At 43.6% G+C, this 22,765-nt stretch overlaps 1 protein-coding gene across 4 annotated transcripts in view; it reads left to right on the top strand.

The window, feature by feature from the left end:
- FAM120A (family with sequence similarity 120 member A) overlaps positions 1-19,508 on the top strand; it is a 47,892-nt gene extending 28,384 nt beyond the window's left edge. For 3 of the 4 annotated variants that reach the window (XM_021539552.3, XM_021539554.4, XM_021539553.3), the window contains exons 11-18: positions 5,221-5,470; positions 6,175-6,289; positions 7,813-8,022; positions 8,862-9,045; positions 9,924-10,061; positions 11,486-11,627; positions 14,961-15,057; positions 17,533-19,508. In XM_021539552.3, coding sequence (XP_021395227.2) covers positions 5,221-5,470; positions 6,175-6,289; positions 7,813-8,022; positions 8,862-9,045; positions 9,924-10,061; positions 11,486-11,627; positions 14,961-15,057; positions 17,533-17,844 — 1,448 coding nt within the window. In that variant the 3' untranslated portion in view covers positions 17,845-19,508. The remainder of the gene's footprint in view (positions 1-5,220; positions 5,471-6,174; positions 6,290-7,812; positions 8,023-8,861; positions 9,046-9,923; positions 10,062-11,485; positions 11,628-14,960; positions 15,058-17,532) is intronic. The other variant, XM_021539555.3, reaches the window with a different exon arrangement.
- The last annotated feature ends 3,257 nt before the right edge of the window (positions 19,509-22,765 follow it).

Genomic DNA, 22,765 nt, shown 5'->3' with positions numbered 1-22,765 from the left:
GAATTTGCAAGTAAAATTGCAAGGAAAATTTGCAAGTAACATGTCCTTCAGGTATTGGCATATAAAATCTTGGTTTAAACCCCACAGAAATCAGGGTGTTAATGTAACCAAAGGTAGATCTGTGTGAGGACAGATGAGATTTTTGCAAACAACCTTGTCGAAAGATCCTTTTACTTGTTCAGAGATATGGATGTTAATCTTCTCATTAATCTGAAAGTTGTCTTTTTAAGTCTTCAGTTTCCAGGAATTACTGTAATTTCATTCCTCATTCTAGAATGTTTTTGTTATAATGAATGCATACAAGGAAATGACTGAACTTTTCAGTAGCAGCTTATAAAGGTTACAGGAATGCTGAAGTACTCATTGTATGGCAGCAGCAGCACAAGTATTTAAATGTAAGAGTCTGCTGTCACTATGGTAAATTTAAAAATTAGATATTCAAAATGTATGAAATCATCATTCATAAGCTTCATATGTAAAAGGATAAAAATAAGTATCAATTGTAAACTTTACATTAATTCCCAATGCTCTTTCCATTTATGATTGTGAATGTTCTTGTATGTTTGTAGTCAAGATGATAATCTCTCAATGATATTTGAAAAGCTGTTTATTTTTGCCAGTTACTTTGTGGGGATCAGTATTTACCCTGCTTGAATAATACCTCAGCACACCTACTCACAAACTTCTTATTTCTTAAAACTCACACAACATAGTGATATTCTGGGTTACAAGGTCATTTCAGGATTAAAACAGTGATTTTATTTGCAGTCATCATTTATCCTCCTGAGAATTCTGAGTGTTGGAGGTCTGCTTCAGGTTAATCTTGTAAACCTAGAATGTTCTCTGTAGGCTACTGGGGAAGCCTATATAATCTCTATTTTCTCTTCATTTATCCTGCTTTCCAGAGTTTACCTCTGGAGGGTAAGCACACTGCTGCTGACTTGGTTTAGTTACACGAGCTCTGGCAAATCTTGCTGCAGGACGCATTCAGCTACTGACCTACTTCTAGCTTAGGACTGACCAAGCTCTTAAAAAGCAGCAGCCAATTTGAACATATGCCCAAAAGTTCCTTGCTTCGCTGCAAAGCTGGCAGTGCCAGTAAAGATGGATTTGGGCTTCTGTGCACCTATGGGGTGTGAAAGGGCTCTGGTGCAGGAGCGTCTTTATTTTGGTTGGCTCTCTTACAAGGCTTGGGCAGTCTGTGTGAGATATAAGGAGAGAACAGCATCTGAAGCACTGATTAGCCTTCTCTAACTTTTCTGAGCACCCAGGTTATAATGAACTGGTGATGCTCATTCTCCTCCAGTGTGTAAATTATTTTGCTGCTCTCAAAAATGAATACATTATAAAATATGGTTATGAAGACAATTAAGAGAAAATCTAGGAATTAAGGTATGTTAAGAGAATCAAGAAATTAGTTTCTGAAGAAATGATCCTTAAGATTTATGTAGAGAGGTAATGAATATTAATATCTAAAATCCTGTCATCTTTGTTGTACAAACCAAACACTTAAAAATAGTGCCTGAATAATTGGCAAGGATATTGTATGTGAGGATTATGGGAAGGTGGGAAAGATGCATAATAAACTGACACATAGGGATAATTACTAAATATATGGATGGCAAGATAATGGATCTTTCATGAAACGGATGACTTCTTGTCTTTTAAATAATTATTTTTTGTATGAAGTTTAAAAGCCAATAAGAAACAACAGAAGTAGCAATCAGTGGGGTTCTTCAGTCATCAATGTCTGCTAAGTGATGCCTTTGCTGTACATGGCCTCATCTCTGCTCCCAGAGGACAGGAGATATTGGGTCACAGAGTGCCTAATTGTGTTTGGCTGCCAAGGGCATGGTGCTTGCTGAGCTGCCCTTCCCTCACAGGGGGTGCAAACCAAGGGTCTCCCTTGCTCTGCTTGTTAAGCCCTGAACTAGGTTATTTCTGTGTCCTGATAAATACATGTGTGTAGTGAAACCATCTGCTCTTTCTGCTCAGTGGCAAAAGGCACACTTGCACAAGCTGTCAGAGCTCCTGGTTGGATCCCAAGGTTTGCTACTTTAAGCCCAGCAGCCTTGTGACGTGCTGTTCCCATTGCAGATTTACTCATCCAGCGCTGGCCCTGCCAAGAGGAAAGCCGTGTCTCTTGGGCAGTAGCCCTCATGCAAAATCAAGTGTGCTGAGCTCAATCTGTGCTGGCAGGAAGGATTTTAGGTTAAAAATCAAAGTTAATGAATAAGACCAGAACCACTGGTGCTGTGCTTGGCAACCAGAGCTCTGCTGGGCTGCTGTGACTGATGCCTTCAGAGTCTGTAATGCCTTGTTCAGTCAGGTGTTCATTAAACAGGTTACTGTTGTACAGGTTGATGCAGACCCTCTTTGCTTGGATTAACCATAGCATGTCGTGAGGGTACTGTTGAAAGCAGAGGTCCATATATTGTGGCGTGCCTCAGTGAGTATGCATACGTGCTGATGAGCAGTAGGATGAGGTTTGGTATGAAAACAGTATAATATACACCACGGTAATGGGGCTGAACATGCTGATTGTAGTTGTAGTCTATGTAGTTTTCAGGGTAGACACTGCTTATTTTTCAGCGGAAATCATGTGAGGAAATGCCATACATCCTCTGCCATACATGGTTCTGTCTGCTGAGAATGCAGTGAGTTTGGCAGCAGTCTCAGTAGAGTTTTTTCAAAGGCTTAAGAAATGCCCTAGAAAAATTAGTGGGTATGGACAAGACCTGGATTCATCTGTTGGATTAAATGCTAATTTCAGGTGGACAGTGCTAGAGTTGCTTGTTAATGGATTCAGCTGCAATTCCTCATCCCCTTCACTCAGAGAGGAAGCTCTATTCCAGCACACTAGATTGACTTTCCTGTTAAACCTTTCCACAAGAAGCATGGTTACCTGCACCCAGCTGTGGGTCCTCAGCACAGGGCATGGATCTGCAGAAGCAAGTCCAGAGAAGGGTATGAAGATGTTCTGAGGGCTAGAACACTTCTGCTGTGGAGACACTCTGGGAGGACTCTTTTAACCTGGAGAAGACAAGGCTCCAGGAAGAATTAGAACCCTTTCAGGTACCTTAAAAGACTCCAAGAGAGCTGCAGATGGACTTCGGACAAGAGCCTGGAGTGGTAGGACAAGGGCAATTGCTTCCTGAGAGCAATTATGGAATATTGGGAAGAAATTCTTCCTTGTGAAAGTGGTCAGGCCCTGGCACAAGTCGTCCTGCCACAGTGGGGGACGGAACAAGGTGGGCATTAAGATCTGTTCCCACTCCAGCCATTCTAGGGGTCTTGTATATTATTATTAGTAGTAGTAATATTAGTATTTAGCACAATGTAGAAGGCAGTGTGCATCTCTAGCATGACCTGTGTAGCCTGTGGCTGAAGAACAGACTGAGGTATTCTTCCTGTGGCCTTCATGTCACAGGGCCATGGAAGTTCTCCACAGATTAAAAGCTTTCAACCATATTTGAATGGTGAAACATAAGGTAGAAAACATAGATATTAAACATAGATATTTCCTTCTTCTAAGCTTAAGAAGTGTATTCAGTGTAAGTGAAAGAAACATTGGGAAAACACTGGTGGTGTGTACAGCTTTGCTTCTGATATCTAAAGCAATTACAGAACAGTTTGAAAACAAACATAAAAGACATACTTTTGTTTGTGTTTGCTGTTCCAGGCCTAAGCAAGCAGAGAAACCCAGAGAGATGAGCTGTGCAGTAGGGCAGGGTAGCTCTGCTGGCTGTTAGAGCCCATCTTTAGAGTGTAGTGGTGTATAAACTTGGGAGCAACCAAAATAGAACATGATTTTATAGTGAGGTGACCAGCTAAATATATCAGTGTTTATTTGCATGCTGCATGTGATCTTTGTAAAACTAACCTGAGCTCTGTGAAGAATAACTGTAATGTTTGTCTGGGTTTATTCCTGAAAAGCAGGAGAGCTTTTTTTTTTTTTGGGGGGGGTGTTCTGGAGCTTTTATCTGTAGTCCTGACCATCACCTTTGCTGTGGTTTGCCTGCCCCTGGCTATAGAATCACACATTAGGTTGCTGCTCCATTGTTTTGTAGCCATCAGGCATGTGCTGGCACCAGTGGGATGTATTCCTCAGGCTGTATCCAGTGGATTTCCAGCAGAAAGAACAGGTCTGGGCTCCTTCAAGGAATCTCCCCAGGCTGTGACCTGAACCTGCACTAACAAGTTCCTTGAACCTTTCCACACTGCATAACTGGCTGAGTTAGAAGGGTGCAGACACATTGTGAACTCTGTCAGGCTCAGGGTTGCTCCAAGACCAAAGGTATCATGTCTCAGCCTTGACTTGAACTTGTGTTTTGTTTTGGTTGTCTTCAAATAGAAGGATGAAGATGATATAGCAGCAATGTAGAGTGAACTGTCTTTGTGCTGATGGGGATGAATGGGAGATAAGGCGCAAAACCACTAACCTCTTCATAGAAAACAGTGCAATAAATGGGAAGGCTTAATATAATGTTTTGTAAAATTTTTAGGGAGAACTCCATACTTGCCTGTATTTGAGATCTCATTCCCTTGCAGTAGCTGACCAGATACAGACAAGTATAATAATACCAGGTTTAAATATTATTCAAATGACTAAGATCGTATTGCTCTTAAAAGACCATCTATGGAATATGTTTGTGTTTATGTACTATTTTTATTTATTGCTGCAGGTTTCTGATAATACACAAGTATTGTCAAATCTGACAGTATGATCACATACATATATGACATATTTAAGGGGAAAATTGCATTTTAAAGTTAAAATCACAAAGTGGTTTAGATTGGAAGGGACCTTAAACACTGTTATTTCCAATCCTCTGCCATGGGCAGGAACACATTCCAGTAGACCAGGTTTCTTCAAGCCCTATCCACCCTGGCACTGAACACTTCCAGGGGAATTTGTGCTGTTTGTTTTAGAAAAATATGTGTATTTCCTCTATGTTGTATATTCATTTGAAAATATTAGCATGATGTTCCTAGTGTCTGCATGTCTGTATACATCTTATTTGTAATTTTTAAGTGATCACAATTAAAAGATACTCCATGCAGGGTTTGAATTTCATGGGCAGTGTAATCCAACACCCTATTGCTGTCTCAAAGTGATGCTTTTTGAATTAAAATCTCTTGCATGTGAAGTTTGAAATAAATGGTGGAATATGAAATACTAAGTCAGGCTGATTTCTTTCTGCTGTTGCCATTCTGCAGTTTCACCGGTGATAATTAAGGAATGGGCTGCTTACAAAGGCAAATCTCCTCAGACCCCTGAGCTGGTGGAAGCCCTCGCCTTTAGGGAGTGGACCTGCCCAAACCTGAAGAAGCTGTGGCTTGGCAAAGCTGTGGAAGACAAGAACCGACGGATGAGAGCATTCCTGGCCTGTATGCGATCAGACACACCAGCAATGCTCAACCCAACTAATGTGCCCACTCATCTTATGGTGCTCTGCTGTGTGCTGAGGTTAGTGTCACCTCCAGGGACATCAGAACCGAGGAAAGGCTTTACTCTGGGATGGAAGTGTTAATTCATATTTGCAACCTCATGAGGAGAAGGGGGTTTAGTTGTAGAAAAGCATGAGTGTAGTTCTTTTTCAGTCTCTAAAGGGAAGACAAAAAAATCTTGTTGCAAAGAAGTTGTATCATTTGAATTAGTTTTACCTTAGTGTACTCAAGACTTCACCTCAGTAAAAAAAACAACTTTCGCGGCCTCAGAGCATTCTGTGTGTGAAGCTTCCAGATTTCCAGAGAAAAAGTCACAAGTTCCAAAATCCTGTACTGTTTTATTTTCACATTGAAAATGGGCAGAGGAACTGGGAGATGCTTACATTTGGGGTAATTATTTAAGACAACTAGCTTATAATTCTTTCAGAATCCATGGTTAGCATCTTAAACATGGTGAAATTTAATTGAAATTAAATTTGATTTAATGTAATTTTTGAGAATGATAAATGTAGATTTGTCTATTGAACTTCATCTTGCCTTTCGAGCACTAAAACACTGTTTCTCCTTACAGGCTACTTGGTATGCAAAAAAAAGTGGTATCTTAAAGCTCCTCTTTTCAATAGCAGAGCATGTTTCTCTCCTGTCACATGTCCCATATCTACCTTGGTGATTTCTGATTTAGCCATTAAGAAGCCACTGACTGAGGCTGTGCTTCCCTCACAGGTATATGGTACAGTGGCCGGGGGTGCGCATTCTGCGTCGCCAGGAACTTGATGCTTTCCTTGCCCAAGCATTGTCTCCAAAGCTGTATGAACCTGACCAGCTTCAGGAACTCAAGGTAACTCTTAACTAGGACTCATATAATTTAAGAGATTTGTTTCCAGCTGATCCAGGAATTAACTAGTGACTGTGGCTCACTAAAAGCCTATACATTCTAAAATATTAGTCATAGTGGCTTAAAATGTTGCAGAGATGGCTGCAATAGTCTGTAATGTTCATTTTCCAAACACAACACAGTAAATCAAAATCACAGGGTGGGTTGGGCTGGAAGGGACTTTAAAGCCTATCTCGTTCCACTCCCTGACGTGGGCAGGGACACTTTCCACTATCCCAAGTTGCTCCAAGCCCCAGCCAAGCTGTGCTGGGACACTTCCAGGGATGTTGAGCCCACAGTCTAAATGACATCTAGGGGTAGAGATTTTGGCAAAGGTATCTCTTACAGAGTTATCAAAGTCTCACTTCTGTCTTAAGATCTGATGCAAAGAGGAAGAAACTCCGCTGTAAAAATCACCGTTCTTAGAGACCTAAGAAAGAAATTCCCAGAGAAAATACTCTTTCCATTCCAACACAGAACAAAAGGCCACTGATAGCAGATAATATTTTGGTTTAATAGTAATTTTTTTTTCTTTTTCAATCATACATAAAGTAATGTGGATTACTCCATAAGGTATGTTGGTTAGCTGGAAGATGCAGTAATTCCTTCAGGGTTGTTACTGTCTTCATAGGAAGCAGCTTGTGAAATCAGACAGAAAGAGCAGCTGAATTTGATTGAACCCAGCCGTGTTATCTGCAAAATGAGTGGGAGAGTCTTTGGGCTCTTAAAGGTTGCTTATGCCTAAGGAAGGTGGTAATGGAGTTTAATTTTAAAATTTAATACCAAGGTCTTGAAAATGTTCCCAAGCAAAGGCTGATATTTTGAGAAGTATTTCAGAGAATACCAGTAGTAATATTTTCTTATGCCAGAGCTAAAAATACACTTGCTGCAAGCAAATCCTTTTTGCTTTGACCAGTATCTATTTATTATTCACTGTTTAATTCTACCTTAGTGTCCGTATCCTACATCCTAAATAAAGCTATTATATGCATACACACTACTTTGTTATTAAGAGATGTGTTCTTAAAGCAAAATCTTGAATCAAACTAATAGAAAATCCATTATAAAGGAGTTGAGAAAGATATGTGTTACATAGGAACAAAAATGGAATTTTGCATTGAGCTCATTCCTGAGATGTTCTGCCACACATCTCAGAAGCACTTAATTATTTGGAATAAAATTTTGAATGAAGTTTTCTAGTGCTTATTTCCTGTAAGTGTCTTTAGAAATATCTTCTTGCACTTCGTGTTGAGAAAATAGGGGTTTGTGTTTATCTCTGGTCTCCAGAGCAGGTGGATGGGACAACAGCTTTTCTGAAGATGCACAAATATGAGGTTCTGGGGCATTCTTCTGCTCAAACCTCTGAAAGTCTGGATGACCTTTTAAAATCCCTCTGTTTGCAAGAGTTTTGAAAATAATGTAACTATTGGAATAAGTTTGAATTACATCTCATTGCAATCTTACATATTTACTCTGGTTTTGAACAGATTGAGAACCTGGATCCCCGCGGAATCCAGCTGTCTGCTCTCTTTATGAGTGGTGTGGACATGGCTCTTTTTGCCAATGACGCCTGCGGACAGCCGATTCCATGGGAGCACTGCTGTCCCTGGATGTATTTTGATGGGAAATTATTCCAGACCAAGCTCATCAAAGCAAGCCGGGAGAAAGTTCCGCTCATCGACCTCTGTGATGGTCAGGTGTGTAGTTGTGCCGGGTGATGGAGTATCCCATGTGTCCACAAGGGTTCCATGGTGTGGGTTGTCATTCACCACGTTTCACCTCTTTGTTTAAAGGCATATATGAGGGGAATGGCTAATGGGTAGCTTTTGCTGTTTATTTCCTTATTTCTTGATAAGTAGGGTGGCATTTGGGTCAATTTGGAAGAAGAGGCATCAAGTTGAATTTGATTTTTTTTTTTCTCTCTGGAAACGGAAACACTGATATGATGAGTTGGAAACTCTGTTGGAAACTGCTCATTTGTTCAAGTCCCACCTTTTTGTGTCAGACTGTCCAAAGGACTAAGCTACACTGGGTTTATAGTGAAAGAAAACTGGTATTTTCTAACTGATTTGACAGATTGTGAAGTCATTCTTGGGGTCCTCAGCTCAAAATCTTTTCACGCTTCTTACAATTATCTTAAAATATGAATGAAGGCCTTTTTTGTGTTATCCAAATCATGCAAAGTTACTATCCACCTGGAAAACCAGGAAACTGATAAAAGAATTTACTGAATAACCCAAATTTTTTGGTTTTAACTTTTTGAAAGATATGAAATAGTATCCCTTCTTTTTTGTGACTTGAGGAAAGCTGATCCTAGCTTTGCTACTGATGGTGACTCTGGTCCCTTCTCAGGGTTATAACCCTCCAGGCAGCCTGTATGCACAGACTCTGGATTGCAGTCCAGGTTTAGGATGATGATTCTGTCTCTACTTCTCTATTATTTTGGGGTTTTCTTTGAATTTGCTGCGTAAATGTAGCTTCATGCAATTGAAATGAGAGTTTTAATGTTCCTCAGTGACCTTCTCTTTATTCCTAGGCTGAGCAGGCAGCCAAGGTTGAAAAGATGCGTCAGAGCATCCTAGAAGGATTAAATTTCTCCAGGCAGAACCATCCTCTCCCTTTCCCACCTCCACCTGCCATGCCTTTCTATCCAGCTTCTATGTATCCTCGACACTTTGGGCCAGTCCCACCACCTCAGGGCAGGGGGAGAGGCTTCGCTGGTAAGTGATGGGACAGCGGTGCCACACATTACCTTACCTCACACATTCCCAAAACTACCAACTCTGGTCAATTGCATAGGGAAAATACAGAAAAGCAAGTGGTCAGCTTGTGTTGGCATGTGCTAGTCACTGTATTTTGGGGTTACTTTTATAAGCCCAGTGGTATGGAATGTGCTGTATTGCTGCGTATTTTCATCAGGGTTTTAGTAACTACGCCAGATCAAAATATTTTTACTGTTGTTGTAGAACTAGAAAAAAGAGGAATGGATTAACACTGGACCGTATGAAAAAGCTTTGATTTGCACAGTAAATTGGTTCAAAACATTTATAAATTACCAGACACAGTTTAACTGTCAGGGCTGAAGACAACCTTTTCTCCTCCCCACTCTTCTGTGTTTTGCTGCAGTCATATAACCATTGGCACCCTCAAGTGTAAATACTGACATAACCATTCCAGGCTGTTCCTAGAATTGCTCCCTTCCTCAAAATCTCTCTGTACCAAGGCCCAGAGGTGTATAGATACCGGCCACAGGCATTTCAGGGCTGCCATGACTGTAGCTACCAATACTCACTGCCAGAAAAATTGTCACAAGCCTTTGCAATGCCATAGAAGTTGGGATCCCTTTCCAAGCCCCAAGGCCTGCCCTTCGGATCAGAGGCTCCCTGCCTGGCTGAGACAGCAGGACACCTTTGTCCAGGGCTCCCTCAGCAGTGCTGCAGCATTGCCTACAGGAGCCTGGCCCACGGGAGCACGGCCCTCCCGCCTGGCTCTGGAAGGGTGGAAGGAAAGGAGGCAGCAACCTCTCTGCTGGGGCCTTCCTGGTTGCTTGGCCCCCTCACAGCTTTTCCCCTGTCTTTCTTTACCCTGGGTCTAACAGGAGTCTATGGCTTCGGAGGCCCTTATGGGGAAACAGTAGCCACAGGCACTTACCGGGCCTTCCGGGTGGCGGCAGCGGCAGGACACTCCGGAGCCTTCTCTGGCAATGACAGCAACAGGACTAGCAAGTTTCAGGGCGGTAATTATACCCAAACCCCTTTTCTTAGAGCTTCTGGCAACGGCTTCCTCCACTGTACGGGTTGATCTGAGGCTTTCCTACTGACTCCCTGTCTCCTTAACTGTCTCAGCTTCCCTCTCTAGAGCCTGCCCAGCTGCTGTCTGCTCTGCTCCCATCCCTGCCGCAAGCCCCCAGCGCCAGCCCTCCTCATGCCAGAAACCTTCTCCAAACACAGGAGAGGCCAAAACCCAGTGGGCAGCCTGTCTCCTGTGCTCTCACTGGTGAAGAGGGCATCTGTAACCCACTGGCCTCTATATTAACAGGGAGTTTACAAAATCTGGGGACGTTTGAGCTTTTTGCAGAGACCAACGTAGAAATGACTGACTTTGGTATTACTGCTGGGCCCTTCTCTGCTGGCATCAGTGCTGGTGTGGACACAGGAGTGGGATTTACTTCCCTACTATGTACCCATTGCTCACTTCCTGTATGATGTGAGATAATGGAAACCTGTTGAGGGTAAATTTTTCCCGCATATTTAGGTGTTCTTTCTGGCCTCTGAGCTTTTATCATAAGAGCAAACATACCTCTAGTGCTTCATGTGTAGATAACTTTGGTCGTGCAAAACATATGTATTTGGAGTTGAAGGACTTGCACAGGGAAGTAGGAACCTTCTGGATGCAATCAGTAGTGTAGTTCCCAGCCTATAACATTTGGAGACTAATTATGGCTGTGTAAATGCTGTGGTTTGTAACCCTTTTGGTGCTGATGGTCTTACCAGTAACATCTTGCTCAGTTCACATACCTGGCTTTCTTGAAATATATGTTATGCCCCAGAGCTGATTAAGTATAAAGATGTGAGCAACTTCAACAAAAGTTGCAGTTGCATCTTAGACAACTGTAACTTTAGCTGCCTTCTTTGAGGGGGAATGATAAATACACCTTTTAAACTAGATCTGTTTGAATGCTACATTTTTATAGCAACTTAGTGTTAGTAGAGCTTATCCAGTCTAGTAAGTTCTTTATTGCCAACATAATCTATATGATCTGTGCTGATACTTGCCATTGGCTAAAAAGTGCCTTGAACTTGCAAGAATTCCTTCTTCTTCGAAAATGCAGGAAAAAAAAACAGTCTTCAGCCAGCTTGTAAAATTCCCCTTGGTTTCTTGAGGCCTATCTCAAGTACATTTTTAATTACTGAAACTAAAGCATTCATGTCAGATAATTTTTCTTTTCAGAATTCATATATATTTTTAAAAAGGGGTGGGGGGAAACAGGCTCTTGGAGTTCTAACACATCTGGAATACTGCAAAATGAGCAATGATCTCACAGTATCCCTAGAGGAAATGGGTTATGTGGTGAAATCTGGACAAAACAGCTTTCCACTCATTTGGAGCTTTACTGTGATTATTGTGAAGATCAAAGTTTGGTTTTGCTTTTATGTGCAGGAGTCCAACCTATTCCTTCTCAGGGAGGGAAACTTGAAATTGCCGGCACTGTAGTCGGCCATTGGGCTGGAAGCAGACGTGGACGAGGGGGGAGAGGGCCATTTCCTCTGCAGGTGGTGTCCGTGGGAGGACCAGCCAGAGGGTAAGTGCCAGCCTGGGAATGTGCTTCTCACATGGGATTTAATGACTGGGGAAGCAAGGAAAATGGGGAGAAGTTGGAAGCAGTAGAGATTGCGTATGACACTCTTTAGGATGTGTAGGGTCAATTATACCCACTGAATATTCAAGAAAAACATTTGCATTCCTTTTAGGATGCTTTTCATCAGTCATTTGTATAGGTATAAGCATTTTTATGTGCAAATAAAATTAATACTCAGTCTGAAATATATATAGATATATATACACACACAGAGGTTGCTTTTGCATGAGGAGATGGCTTTCGGACTTTTCCATTAAACCAGTAAATACATTACATTAAATTCCTTTATTTTTTATGAAAGGACATTCATTAAGAAGCATGATAACAGTTTTAATAACTACATTATGTAATCCTGTGAAGCAGAAAACACCTGAAGGGCTGGATTTAATAGTTTTCTGAGTTTAATTTCTGAGTTTAATAGTTCTCTGTTACAGTCATGATGGAAGTGTGCTTAAAAGAATATTAGTTTCTTCAGCTCTTCATTTCACTGCAGCTGAAGTTATAGGTGCACAACATGTCTGAAAACCAAGTACTTTATTGCAAAAATATATAGTTTGTTACTTTTAAGATTGTATTTTTTCCATAGGCTTGCTGGTTCTGTGCCTTACAGAACTCTCTTTATCTTTCATTAAGGTTGTGTCTATTACAGGAGACAATCCTAAAGTACTATGATTTATGTATGATGTCTGTCTGTATTAGGAGTGGAGCAAAGCTGATGGATTTATTGCCGCCTTGAGCTGGGGAGCAGCAGTGTGAAAGACTGCACTGCATGAATTTCATCTCTCTGTTAATTTACTCCAGTGTGCACTATGAAACTTCATGCTGGAGTCGACAGAGCTGTTGGAATGCCTGTCGTGTTGGGCTGATTGAGAAGCTGGGTTAATCTGAAGCCCTGGGAGAATAGGAGCTGCTATAGGGCCAGGGAGAAGCAGGAGCAGTGGGAACAAATGTGAACCAGTTCAGTGTCTGCAGAACTGACCCTTTGAGGTGACCCCGTTTAGCTAGGACTGCCCAGGTTTCAAGAATGAGATCCAGCTGCCAAAACAGAAGTATTGAGTGTTGTTTTAGCTGTTTCAGACAGCTGTCAGGTATGTGTGGGGGGCTTTTGGGAGCCCTGCACTAATCCAGAGCAGCATCTAGAGAGAGTGGGAGTGAGCAAAGATGGGGAGGCATGAGGTTTGCTTGAGTACCAGGGGACAAAATAACCTTTTTCACCATTGAAATGAGGTTCTTGGATGATCATCAGTTCTGTTTTTCATGAGGATACATGAACAGAAGCTGATTGCTTCTCCCAGTGATCTGCAGTCTGTGTGGGGAGGTGTTGCTGGTGATGGCTGGTGTCCTGACAAAGCCCGTGTCTGCCAAAGCACCCTGAGCAAGGTCTGTGGGCAGCCTAGGGCTCAGAGCTCGCTTATATCCACACAAGACAGCAGTTCCTCCATCTCCTGAAGAGGGAAATACCTGAATTCATGCAGTATGTCAGTAGCTGGGAACCGAGAACTCTCCTTATCTGGGAAGTGAACAGATCACTGAAAGGGTGTTGCTGCTCCTGCCACTACCTTTATGACAGAGAAATATGATTTTTCAGTAGTAGATTTCAATTTGAGATAAAATGCTTGAAGTTTCTTTTTGTTGGAGGTACTGTCTTAAGGCAGTAATGTTTGGTGCAGATTGTCACTCCAAAGAGACAGGAAAACTATCAATGCCAAATCTTCCTGTTTCCATCAGATCAGCACTGATAAGACATTGGTCACATGTAGAGTTACTAGAATAGGCCAGAGGGAAAATGACTGCAGGAAGCTTACCTGTTTGTTGGATCAGTTGATAAAGTGGAACCAATAGGAAAACATGAGTTAAGGGGAAATTTGTGTCTAAGGTTCTGCCTAAAGACAGAATCACAGAACCATAGAATATTTTGGGCTAGAAAGGATCCTAAAGGATCATGCAGTCCAGCCCTTGGTCCTGCACAGCAACAATCCCACCCTGTCCATCCCTGGCAGTGCTGTCCAAAGGCTTCTGGAGCTCTGGCAGCCTCGGGGCCGTGCCCATTCCCTGGGGCCTGGGCAGTGCCAGCACCTCTGGGGATAGAATCTTTCCCTGATCTCCAGTGCTTTAACAACAGGTTCATGTTGGTAGAGGTTATTTCCTACCAAAGGTCACAACTAGGAAATACCACAGCAGATTGTCTTACTTCATGGCCCAGTTTTGCACACTTGTATTCCATTTTTATCTCTTTCAGCAGAGGGGATTGAGTAAGGCTTGTTCACCCCATTACCTTACGTCTCTGCAACACTGAGCTCAGATGCTGTTCTTATTGTGTAAAATTATACCAGCTGCTTCGTATTAGCCTCAATCTATCAGTGTATTTAGTATGATTTTCTGAGGGGGAAAAGTTTTCTCAGCTTCTTGAAGGACACACTTTGACCTTGTAAAAAGAGAGCCAGTGAGATTGGCAAGGAGGGAACACAGTGAGAGGGACTCACATGCAAACCACAGCTCCTCTCTCTTCATTCTCTGCTGTTGCTTCTAAACCCCATCACTGCCCTCGGCAGCCTGTAGCAGGCCTTTCTGTGAACAAATTTTTCCAAATATATCTAATCTAAACCACCTCCCCTGGCACAACTTTGAGACCAAGGTGAGAGAATTTGGTTTCATCTAATGTAATCTGTACTGAATCACACCATAAACCACCACCTAATGTGTCTAAGTTGGGAGTCTCCATTGGAAAACATCCCAGCTTACCAACTGCCACATGCCAGATAAAGGTGAAACTCCTTTATTCCCTCCGTTTCTTAGATAATTTTGTGCCTACACGACTTTTTAATTCTGCCTCACTTTCTTTTATCAGAGCCTGTCTCATGTGTTTACATTGGGAACTGTTACTTAATGGGGGAAATGGCTTTCTATGTGGCTCAAATTGCTATTCTTGTAAGGTGAAAGTATTTTGAGCTCTGGTTTTAAAATGCCATGAGGATAATTTGATACTTGGAAAATGCTTCTGCAAAGCTTGAAAATGTAATTTATTGTTTCTTTTGCATGGAAATCTAGAAAGAGATTTTATTGCTCTGGACATGAAAGGTTTCTCGGGTTTGATACAATTGCAAGCAGCAGAACCCTGCAATTCAGTCTTAGGTATCTTTCCTCTTTCAAGATATGTTGATGATAGGCACTAGACAGTAAAGCTAGGGAAATAATAGTCTGACAAAACTAAATGTAAAGCAGTTGTAAACAAAACTGATCAGTGTTTTATTTTCTCCCTTTGCCCCACCCCTGCAGGCGACCTAGAGGAGTTATCTCCACTCCGGTGATAAGAACTTTTGGAAGAGGTGGAAGGTACTATGGGCGAGGTTATAAAAGCCAGGGAGCAATTCAGGTAATGAAGCCACGTGCCTGACTGCAGCACGCTCTGTGACGGGCTGGGCTGGGGTGGACTCCAGACCAGCACCACTTTAACAGCTGCAAGTGTTTCTGGCGACCTGTGGAAGCTGTGAGCTGCACAGCGGTGACAGGACAGGCTGGTGTCACAGCTCACTTAAAGCAAACTTTGCTTCTAAAGACAGATGTGGAAGAATGTATTTTGACATGAATCCTGTGCCTACACAGCTCTAACCAGCCACGGGAGTAGAAGAAAATATAGAAAATGGGAGAAATACAAAGCTGAAACAAATTAGCAGTTCTGTTCCTGCCCCACTCTTCCCCAGTTTCTTTTCTGGGACCACAGTCCAGCCTCATGAAGGAAAGTTTGTAGCAGTGAAGGATCTTTGCTGCTGCCCTGCTCCAGATGTAAGAGGTTACTCTAAACTTCTTGGGAATAGCAGAGCAACCTTTCCCCCTGAGTATGCAGGTTCCTTCCTGGTGACACCCTGCAGAGCGTCCATGGATCATGACTTCTGTCTGTTCCATGGATCCTTCAAATATAGCTGAGGCACACAGCTGATGTGTATGAGATGCCAGTTGCTTTCAGAGTTCTTATTTTCCTCCCTTTTCTATGGTTCTGGCTGCTGTGCAGTTTGGATGAATGAGTAGTAAATAGTTGAAAAAACTTCCACAATAAATATGTCATATGGATATGCCATTTGTCAGAGAGACCTGAGAGTAGGGGGGTGTTTTCAGGTGTCAGACAGTAAAAAAATGTTCTCCAGTAGATAATAAAGCAACTATTAACTTCCAGTAAAACTTACTGTTTTACAGGTGTAAAAATTCAAATACTTCTCTTTCTTGTTAAATTGCTGTGTATGCAGACTATATGTCTACAAATAGTAGACATATAGTGTATCTGTGGATCTGAAACTTCACATTTTTAAGTAGAAGAGAAACCATTGTGTTAATAATAGGGCATCTAATTTCTGAGTACCTTAAGCTTTGAAATAAAGGAAATCCTGAAAACGAGCTCCCAAATACTCCAGGCTTACTGTAGGGGTACATATGGGAGTGTAGTTCAGGTAGTAGCTGCAGGTGTCTTGACAAGTGCCATCAAGTTTGGGTATTTGCATTTTTATTAATGATATGTAATTTGGATGGTAAATGACCTATGTGTAAAATTGTGCCTGGAGAAGATAAATGGCATTTTCTATGGACCTGAGCTGATTGCATTTTGTGGTCATCAAGGCCATATAGGATGTTCCTTCTACAGGAAGAGAAAAAGGATTATTTAAAATGCACATGGCAGGGAGAACTTGGGAAAGTTCCCATACAGTGGGCTGTGAGGGCCGATGAGGCTGGGAGGTGCCAGTGGCCCCTCTGCCTCACTGAGGCAGTGCCTGTGCAGGGCCAGGCTCAGCCCGAGGCACTTCCTCCCCTCAGCTTGGGAATCTGACCAAAATGAGCTCTTTGGATTTATCCAACACACCAGACTGCTCTGTTTTATCCCAAGATGAGACTTTTCACTCTTGTTCTGGAAAGAAACTAAAGCATGTCTTGAAAGCTGAACTTAAGGATGTCTGTAAAGAGGCACAATGACAGTGATCAGTGTACTTTGTGTAGTCCCATAGCTGTGCAATGGCACTGAGAATTGTGATTATCTGGATAATGAGAATGCTAGAGAACAGCAGTTCTGACCCACCTGCAAAGTCCTTCTGTAAAATCCTTCAGCAGCTTGCTGCAGGTGTTCTAGTAGGCAACAGTGGAGGTTTTTATACTGCAGAGCTGTTTGCTGCTGTCTTAAGCCATTTCTTAGCACTTGACTTTGTGAAGAGTGTGACAGACCAGCGTGCTGCTTCTTAGCAGCCTAACCTGCTTATTTTGGTTTGTTTAAAGCGTATTATGTTTCTGGAACACTAAGATTTATTATAAATACTTAAAAACTAATTGTATGCTGCATCAGTCTGGTTTTTATGGCTATACTTCATTCTTGTACAATTTTAGTATATGCTTTTTTATGAAAGTCTTTCCTAATCTTGGAAGCATATAGTTTGGTGCAGGTAATAGTGCATGGTGCCTCTGCAGTCCTCCAAATGTTGGCTGGAAACAGTCGTGTTTTATTTGAGTAACATGGAATCCTGCTACTGAATTACAGCACATATGAACCAAGGAGCAAAGTGCAGCTGTACATTGATTCTCAGTTTCAGTGTTTCAGACATTTATGTAGCTCTCATGTTGTGAAAGGAGAGCAACAGCAAAGTTAAAACTAAAGCATTGCCCCAAGGGCATCAGAAGGCTCTGGGAACACCGAAAATCCTCTCCATGTATTTTGTGGGCCACTTCTTTCAGCAATGCCTAATATTTGGTGTTCACTCACAACCCTGTGCCCTGCATGCTGCCTGTTGTAGTGTCCTTATATCAGACTGTACATTTATATACATTTTTAGCACTGGTTCTTCAGTAATTCTCTTCTTTTTTTAACAACTAGGGCAAACCTCCTTACGCTGCTTCAGCAGAAGAAGTAGCCAAAGAACTTAAGTCAAAATCCGAGGAATCTAAATCCTCACTTGTGTCTTCAGATGGATCCCTGGCTGAAAATGGAGTTGTGACTGAGGAAAAACCAGCTTCCCAGATGAATGGGAATACAGGAGACATCAGGGCTTCCAATCAGTCTGAAAGTGCCTTGAGTAATGACTCTAAAATGTGCAATACGAATCCTCACTTAAATGCACTAAATGCAGACAGTGTTTGCCATAAAGATGATGCTCTTGAGGCCACTGTCTTAAAAAAAGAAGAGTAAACTTATTTTTTATAGAGGGTGAAGGATGTTGGGAAGGGTCAGGATTAGGAATATCTGGAAAGAAAGAGAGCCTACAGTTACGTACATTTTTTCCTTTCCGTAAGAGAAAAATGAGGACTTTGGAAATTCGGATCCCTCTTTGATGTCAGAGATTTAAACAACACATTTTTTTAGTTTTAACCAGTTGTAGTCAAAATGCTACAATAAAACAAAAAAAAAAAAAAAAAAAAAAAAGAATGAAGAGCATTTGACTCCCGCACTTAAAATGAAGTATACATAAAGTTTAAACTGGTTATGACAAAAGCTTGTAGTTTTGTTTTTTGAAATATAAAGAAAACAAATTTTGGCAGTCTTTAAGTATATATAGCGTAAAACTATAATTTTTAGTACTTGGCACCATATGTATGCCATTATATTTGATTTTGCATTACTGTGTCACAATAAAGCTTTCTTTAAGGCTTTGATTTCATGATTATGGGGGGAAAAAGGCACAACCACAGTTTTTTCTTTCTGAAATCTCATCACCGTTGCCGTGGTTCTTTTGTGTTAAAAATGTGCAAACTCGAAACTACCAATTCTCAGTAACACTGCAGTTCTGCTGAGTTCAATAGACATCATACATATGTTATGAGCGAGTTAAATGGAGATAAACTTGAAATCATAGAAGATACAAACGACCTTTCAAAACAAACACAATGTGTTAGGAAACTTTTTGTGACTAATACCATGCATCTGTGATCAATGAACTATGTGGTTTTGAATCAGACGTAGACCATTAGTACTACTATTTGAGCTAAACTTCTGCATGGTTCATGATTTTTAAAGTGTGTAGTTAATATTATGCATGTTATTGTCCTCTTTCTTCCATTCTTACAAGTACTGTGCCCATTTGCAAAACAAAAAAAAGCTAATAATCAGTAATAGTCCTATAAAAGATGTTAACTATGTTTAGTCATTGACTGATCTTGCTCTAACCTTAAAATTTTGTGATTATTGACCTCTGTTGCATTTATTCTAAAACTTTAAAAAAAATTATCTAGCCGTTTTGAATATCAACGTTACCCTGGTGTACTCATTGCTGTATGCATTATTGTTCTCTGTTGCTGTTTTATGCCTTCATATTAGCAAATATGAAATTCTGTGAAAAACAAAAAAAAAACGCTTTGATCTTCAAAAAAAAGTACCCCCCTTCTGTAGCAGGAAACAAATGGCTTGTTCTTGAGAACTTTCCCATCAAGAATTTAGTATAAGCAAATATACCTGTATCATTTTGATGTTTTTGTTAGTGTTTCCAAACTTAATGTACTTCAAAATCAGAATCATTTCTTTATATTCGTTTTCATATAATTCTCCTGATGCTCTTCATCACACATTAGTGATCAGAAATGAGGTGTAATTCCCCATTCCCTGCCCGCCAGAGCTAAGTAGGTATCTTAATGTAAGTTGAAGGGAGTTCTGCCCCAACTCATGGATTGTGCAAGAATGAACTACTGTTGGGTTTGGCTGGTTGTAGATGGATTGTGGTGTGGTGTCTTTGAAGGCTATTGAATGCAACTTACAGTGCTTAATAAAAATCTTTATTCTTTTAGTATAAAATACTGTATGCCTTTTTTGTCAAGTATTTTTTAAATTAACATGTAAATAAAAGTTTTTCCTATGCCCAAGTCAAGTGGTTGAGTTGCCAGGATCTGTGGTGTCCTCTTAAAAGGCAGGGGTGAGAAGCATGGCCTCTGGTTGTGGCTCCCCTGGATCCCTGGAAGTGTCCAAGGTCAGGCTGGACAGGGCTTGGAGCACCCTGGGACAGTGGAAGGTCCCTGCCCATGAGGGGGTGGCATTGGATGGGCTTTAAGGTTACTTCCAATCCAAACCATTCTGGGATTCTGTAGTTCGCTTACTGCTGGGGGACACCACACCTGGTTGGAGTCATGCCCTGACTTTGCTGGTGTGTGCAGCTCCTTTAGATGTCACCTTTAAATGTCAGATGGTTGAAGAGATGCAAATAAGCCCGAAATAATAGGGGAGTTGTTCAAAGAAAAAGAATAGCAGGTGCTCACAGAGGTTGATAGGGGTGAGCAATGCCTCTACAGAGCCAGGAACCAATGAGTCTGTTACACAAGATCCAGCTGACAGAACATGAGGAGCTGCAGATTTACACCTCGGTGTAAAGTGGGGAGCTTTCTCCTGTGCTATGCCTGTCTGCTTGGTGTCCACAGTCATGTTAGTGACAGCCCGGCCCCTAGGCTGTGAGCAGTGGGCACAGCTCCCTCTGCCCTGCCTCGAAGCACAGCTATGTTTTCCACAAGGGACAGCAATCGGTCCTCTCTCCTTGCCGAGTCAGATCCCCCTGTAGCAGCCGAGGGGTTCTGTCCCTGCCCTCCGTGCTGCATGCCGTGTGACTCGCCCCGTGCCAGCACTTGTCTGCTCTGACAGCTTCTTGGTTCTCAAGCAGCTGCAGGGCACTCTGTGTCCCATTGCCCAGCAGGTTTCCTTTTGGAGCCCAACCTGGGAGCTGGAATGGAATAACCAGCGTCAGCAAACCCAAAGTGCATAGGAGTGGTCCCATGTGGCAGTGCCAGTCCCCGGTGTGGGTGCACTGGGAATGAGCTGGGATGGATGGGCTGTGAGAGCCCAGCACCCCTCGGGATGAGCACGGGGCCGCCTGCTTGCTGTCCCAAGCAGCTTCCTGAATGACAGATGCATTTAGCACTGACACAGTCCTCATACAGTGAGTTAAACTGACTCTGGAATCAGTGATCCTATGGAATGAGTGGCTACTGCCTGGGCTTGCTCCTGAAGAATATCTTTGACACCTGAATTTATGAATAGAATAGAACAGAAGACAGAATATAGCTTAGGATGGGATATTTCAGTTGAAAGTGATCCACAAGGATCATTGAGTTGAACTGCATGATCCCTTCAAGGCTGACCAAAAATTTAAGCTCATTAATAAGGACATTATCCTAACGCCCCTCGAACACTGACAGTTTGGGGCACTGACCCGCTCTCCAGTACCCTGATCCAGGGTCTGACCACACTCTCGGTAAGGAAAGCCAGGGTGTGACCAGCATCTCATTAGCCAGCTCCAACACAAGAGTAAAACTGGGATAATCCGCTCTTTGGGTGGGACGCGGGGCCGCTGTCCGTTCTGTGCTATCAGCAGCAGCATCGGGGCTCTTCCCTCACTCATTGTGTGTGTTAACGAGCAGCGATGCTCGGCGCGTGCCGCTCCCCGGCAGCATGCGCTGTACCTCAGGCTTCCCCGGGTCCCCGCCAGGCCAGGGCTGGGCAGCGGCAGCGGGGAAGGCTTCGGCTCGGGGACTCCTGGGGCAGCGTCCCGGCCCGCTTTTGTTCTCGGCTCCCGCCTGCGAGGCAGTGTCCGGGCAGCCGGGAGGGCAGTGGGACGGCCCCGGGGCAAGAAGGCCTCGTCACCGCCACCACCACCGCCATTGCCACCACCACTGCCACTGCCATTGCCATTGCCCCTGCCATTGCCACCGCCACCACCACCACCATTGCCACCGCCATTGCCATTGCCACCACCACTGCCATTGCCCCCACCACTGCCATTGCCATTGCCACCACCACTGCCATTGCCATTGCCATTGCCATTGCCACTGCCACTGCCACAGCCATTGCCATTGCCATTGCCATTGCCATTGCCCCCGCCACCGCCATCGCCACCGCCACCGCCACCGCCACCGCCATTGCCATTGCCATTGCCATTGCCATTGCCCCCGCCACCGCCATCGCCACCGCCACCGCCACCGCCACCGCCATTGCCATTGCCATTGCCATTGCCATTGCCCCCGCCATTGCCATTGCCATTGCCATTGCCCCCGCCATCGCCACCGCCATTGCCATTGCCATTGCCATTGCCATTGCCATTGCCATTGCCCCCGCCATCGCCACCGCCCCCGCCCCCGCCACCCCGCTCCGCCCCTTCCTGCCCGGGGCCGGCCGGGGGAGGCGGGGCCGGGCCGTGGAGCGCCGCTGCCGCTCGGGGTGTGCCCGGTCCGTGCTGGAGCTGCCGGAGGGATGCGTTGCAGGGGTTGGGAAGCCCTGCCCGCGGCTGGGCCGTTCTCTCGCTCAGTGAACAGCTCTGCTGTCCGCCGGACGGAGCCGCAGCGCCTGGTGCAGCCAGGAGGGGGAATGGCGAATGGGGAATAAACGGGGAATGGGGAATGGGGCACGGGGCGTGCAGCCGTCGCTCCTGCGCTGGAACGAGATGAGGATGACGCCGTGGCGGGTCTTTCAGTGCTGCCGGTGCCCGGGAGCACCGTTATCCAGCCCCGCAATTATCCAGCCCCACAATGATCCAGCCCCACGGCAGATGGCAGTACCGGTGCTGGTGAGAGTCTGTGTGATCCTTTAGATCGCATCCAAAGCCTGTAAAGTGAATCCGGCCCAGGTGGGTCCCACCCATTGGACAGAGATGGGATGAAGTGGGACAGTGTAGGATCCCAGAAGATAAGGGGTTAATAATGTGTGTGTCTCAAGCACCGATAGCTGGACTAGCTGTGGAGCCAACCAAGGATTGTTGGTAATAACACTCCATTAGAAAAGAACAAGATGTGGCTGGAGAAGGGGTGATGCAGGGGGAGGGCAGCACTTGTCTGGGACAAACATCCTTGTTCCAGTCTCTGGAGATAAGTGCAACACAGTCCAGTGCAATGACAGGAATGAGGGTGAGGAGTGAGCATCGGCTGCAGGAGGTGATCAAAACCACCCATGTCCCTTGAAGCTCTCTGACCCATTTTCAGAAAGATCAGAAAGAATGGACTGCATGGGATGGGATGGGATGGGATGGGATGGGATGGGATGGGATGGGATGGGATGGGATGGGATGGGATGGGATGGGATGGGATGGGATGGGATGGGATGGGATGGGAGCAGAGGACTGCTCTAACAGTGATTCCTCTGC

The sequence above is a fragment of the Lonchura striata genome, chromosome 12, assembly GCF_050655825.1.
Source record: "Lonchura striata isolate lonStrDom1 chromosome 12, ASM5065582v1, whole genome shotgun sequence".
Classification (NCBI taxonomy): domain Eukaryota; kingdom Metazoa; phylum Chordata; class Aves; order Passeriformes; family Estrildidae; genus Lonchura; species Lonchura striata.
The sequence above is the reverse complement of the archived record's forward strand: the minus strand, read 5'-3'. Positions and strand labels throughout refer to the sequence as shown.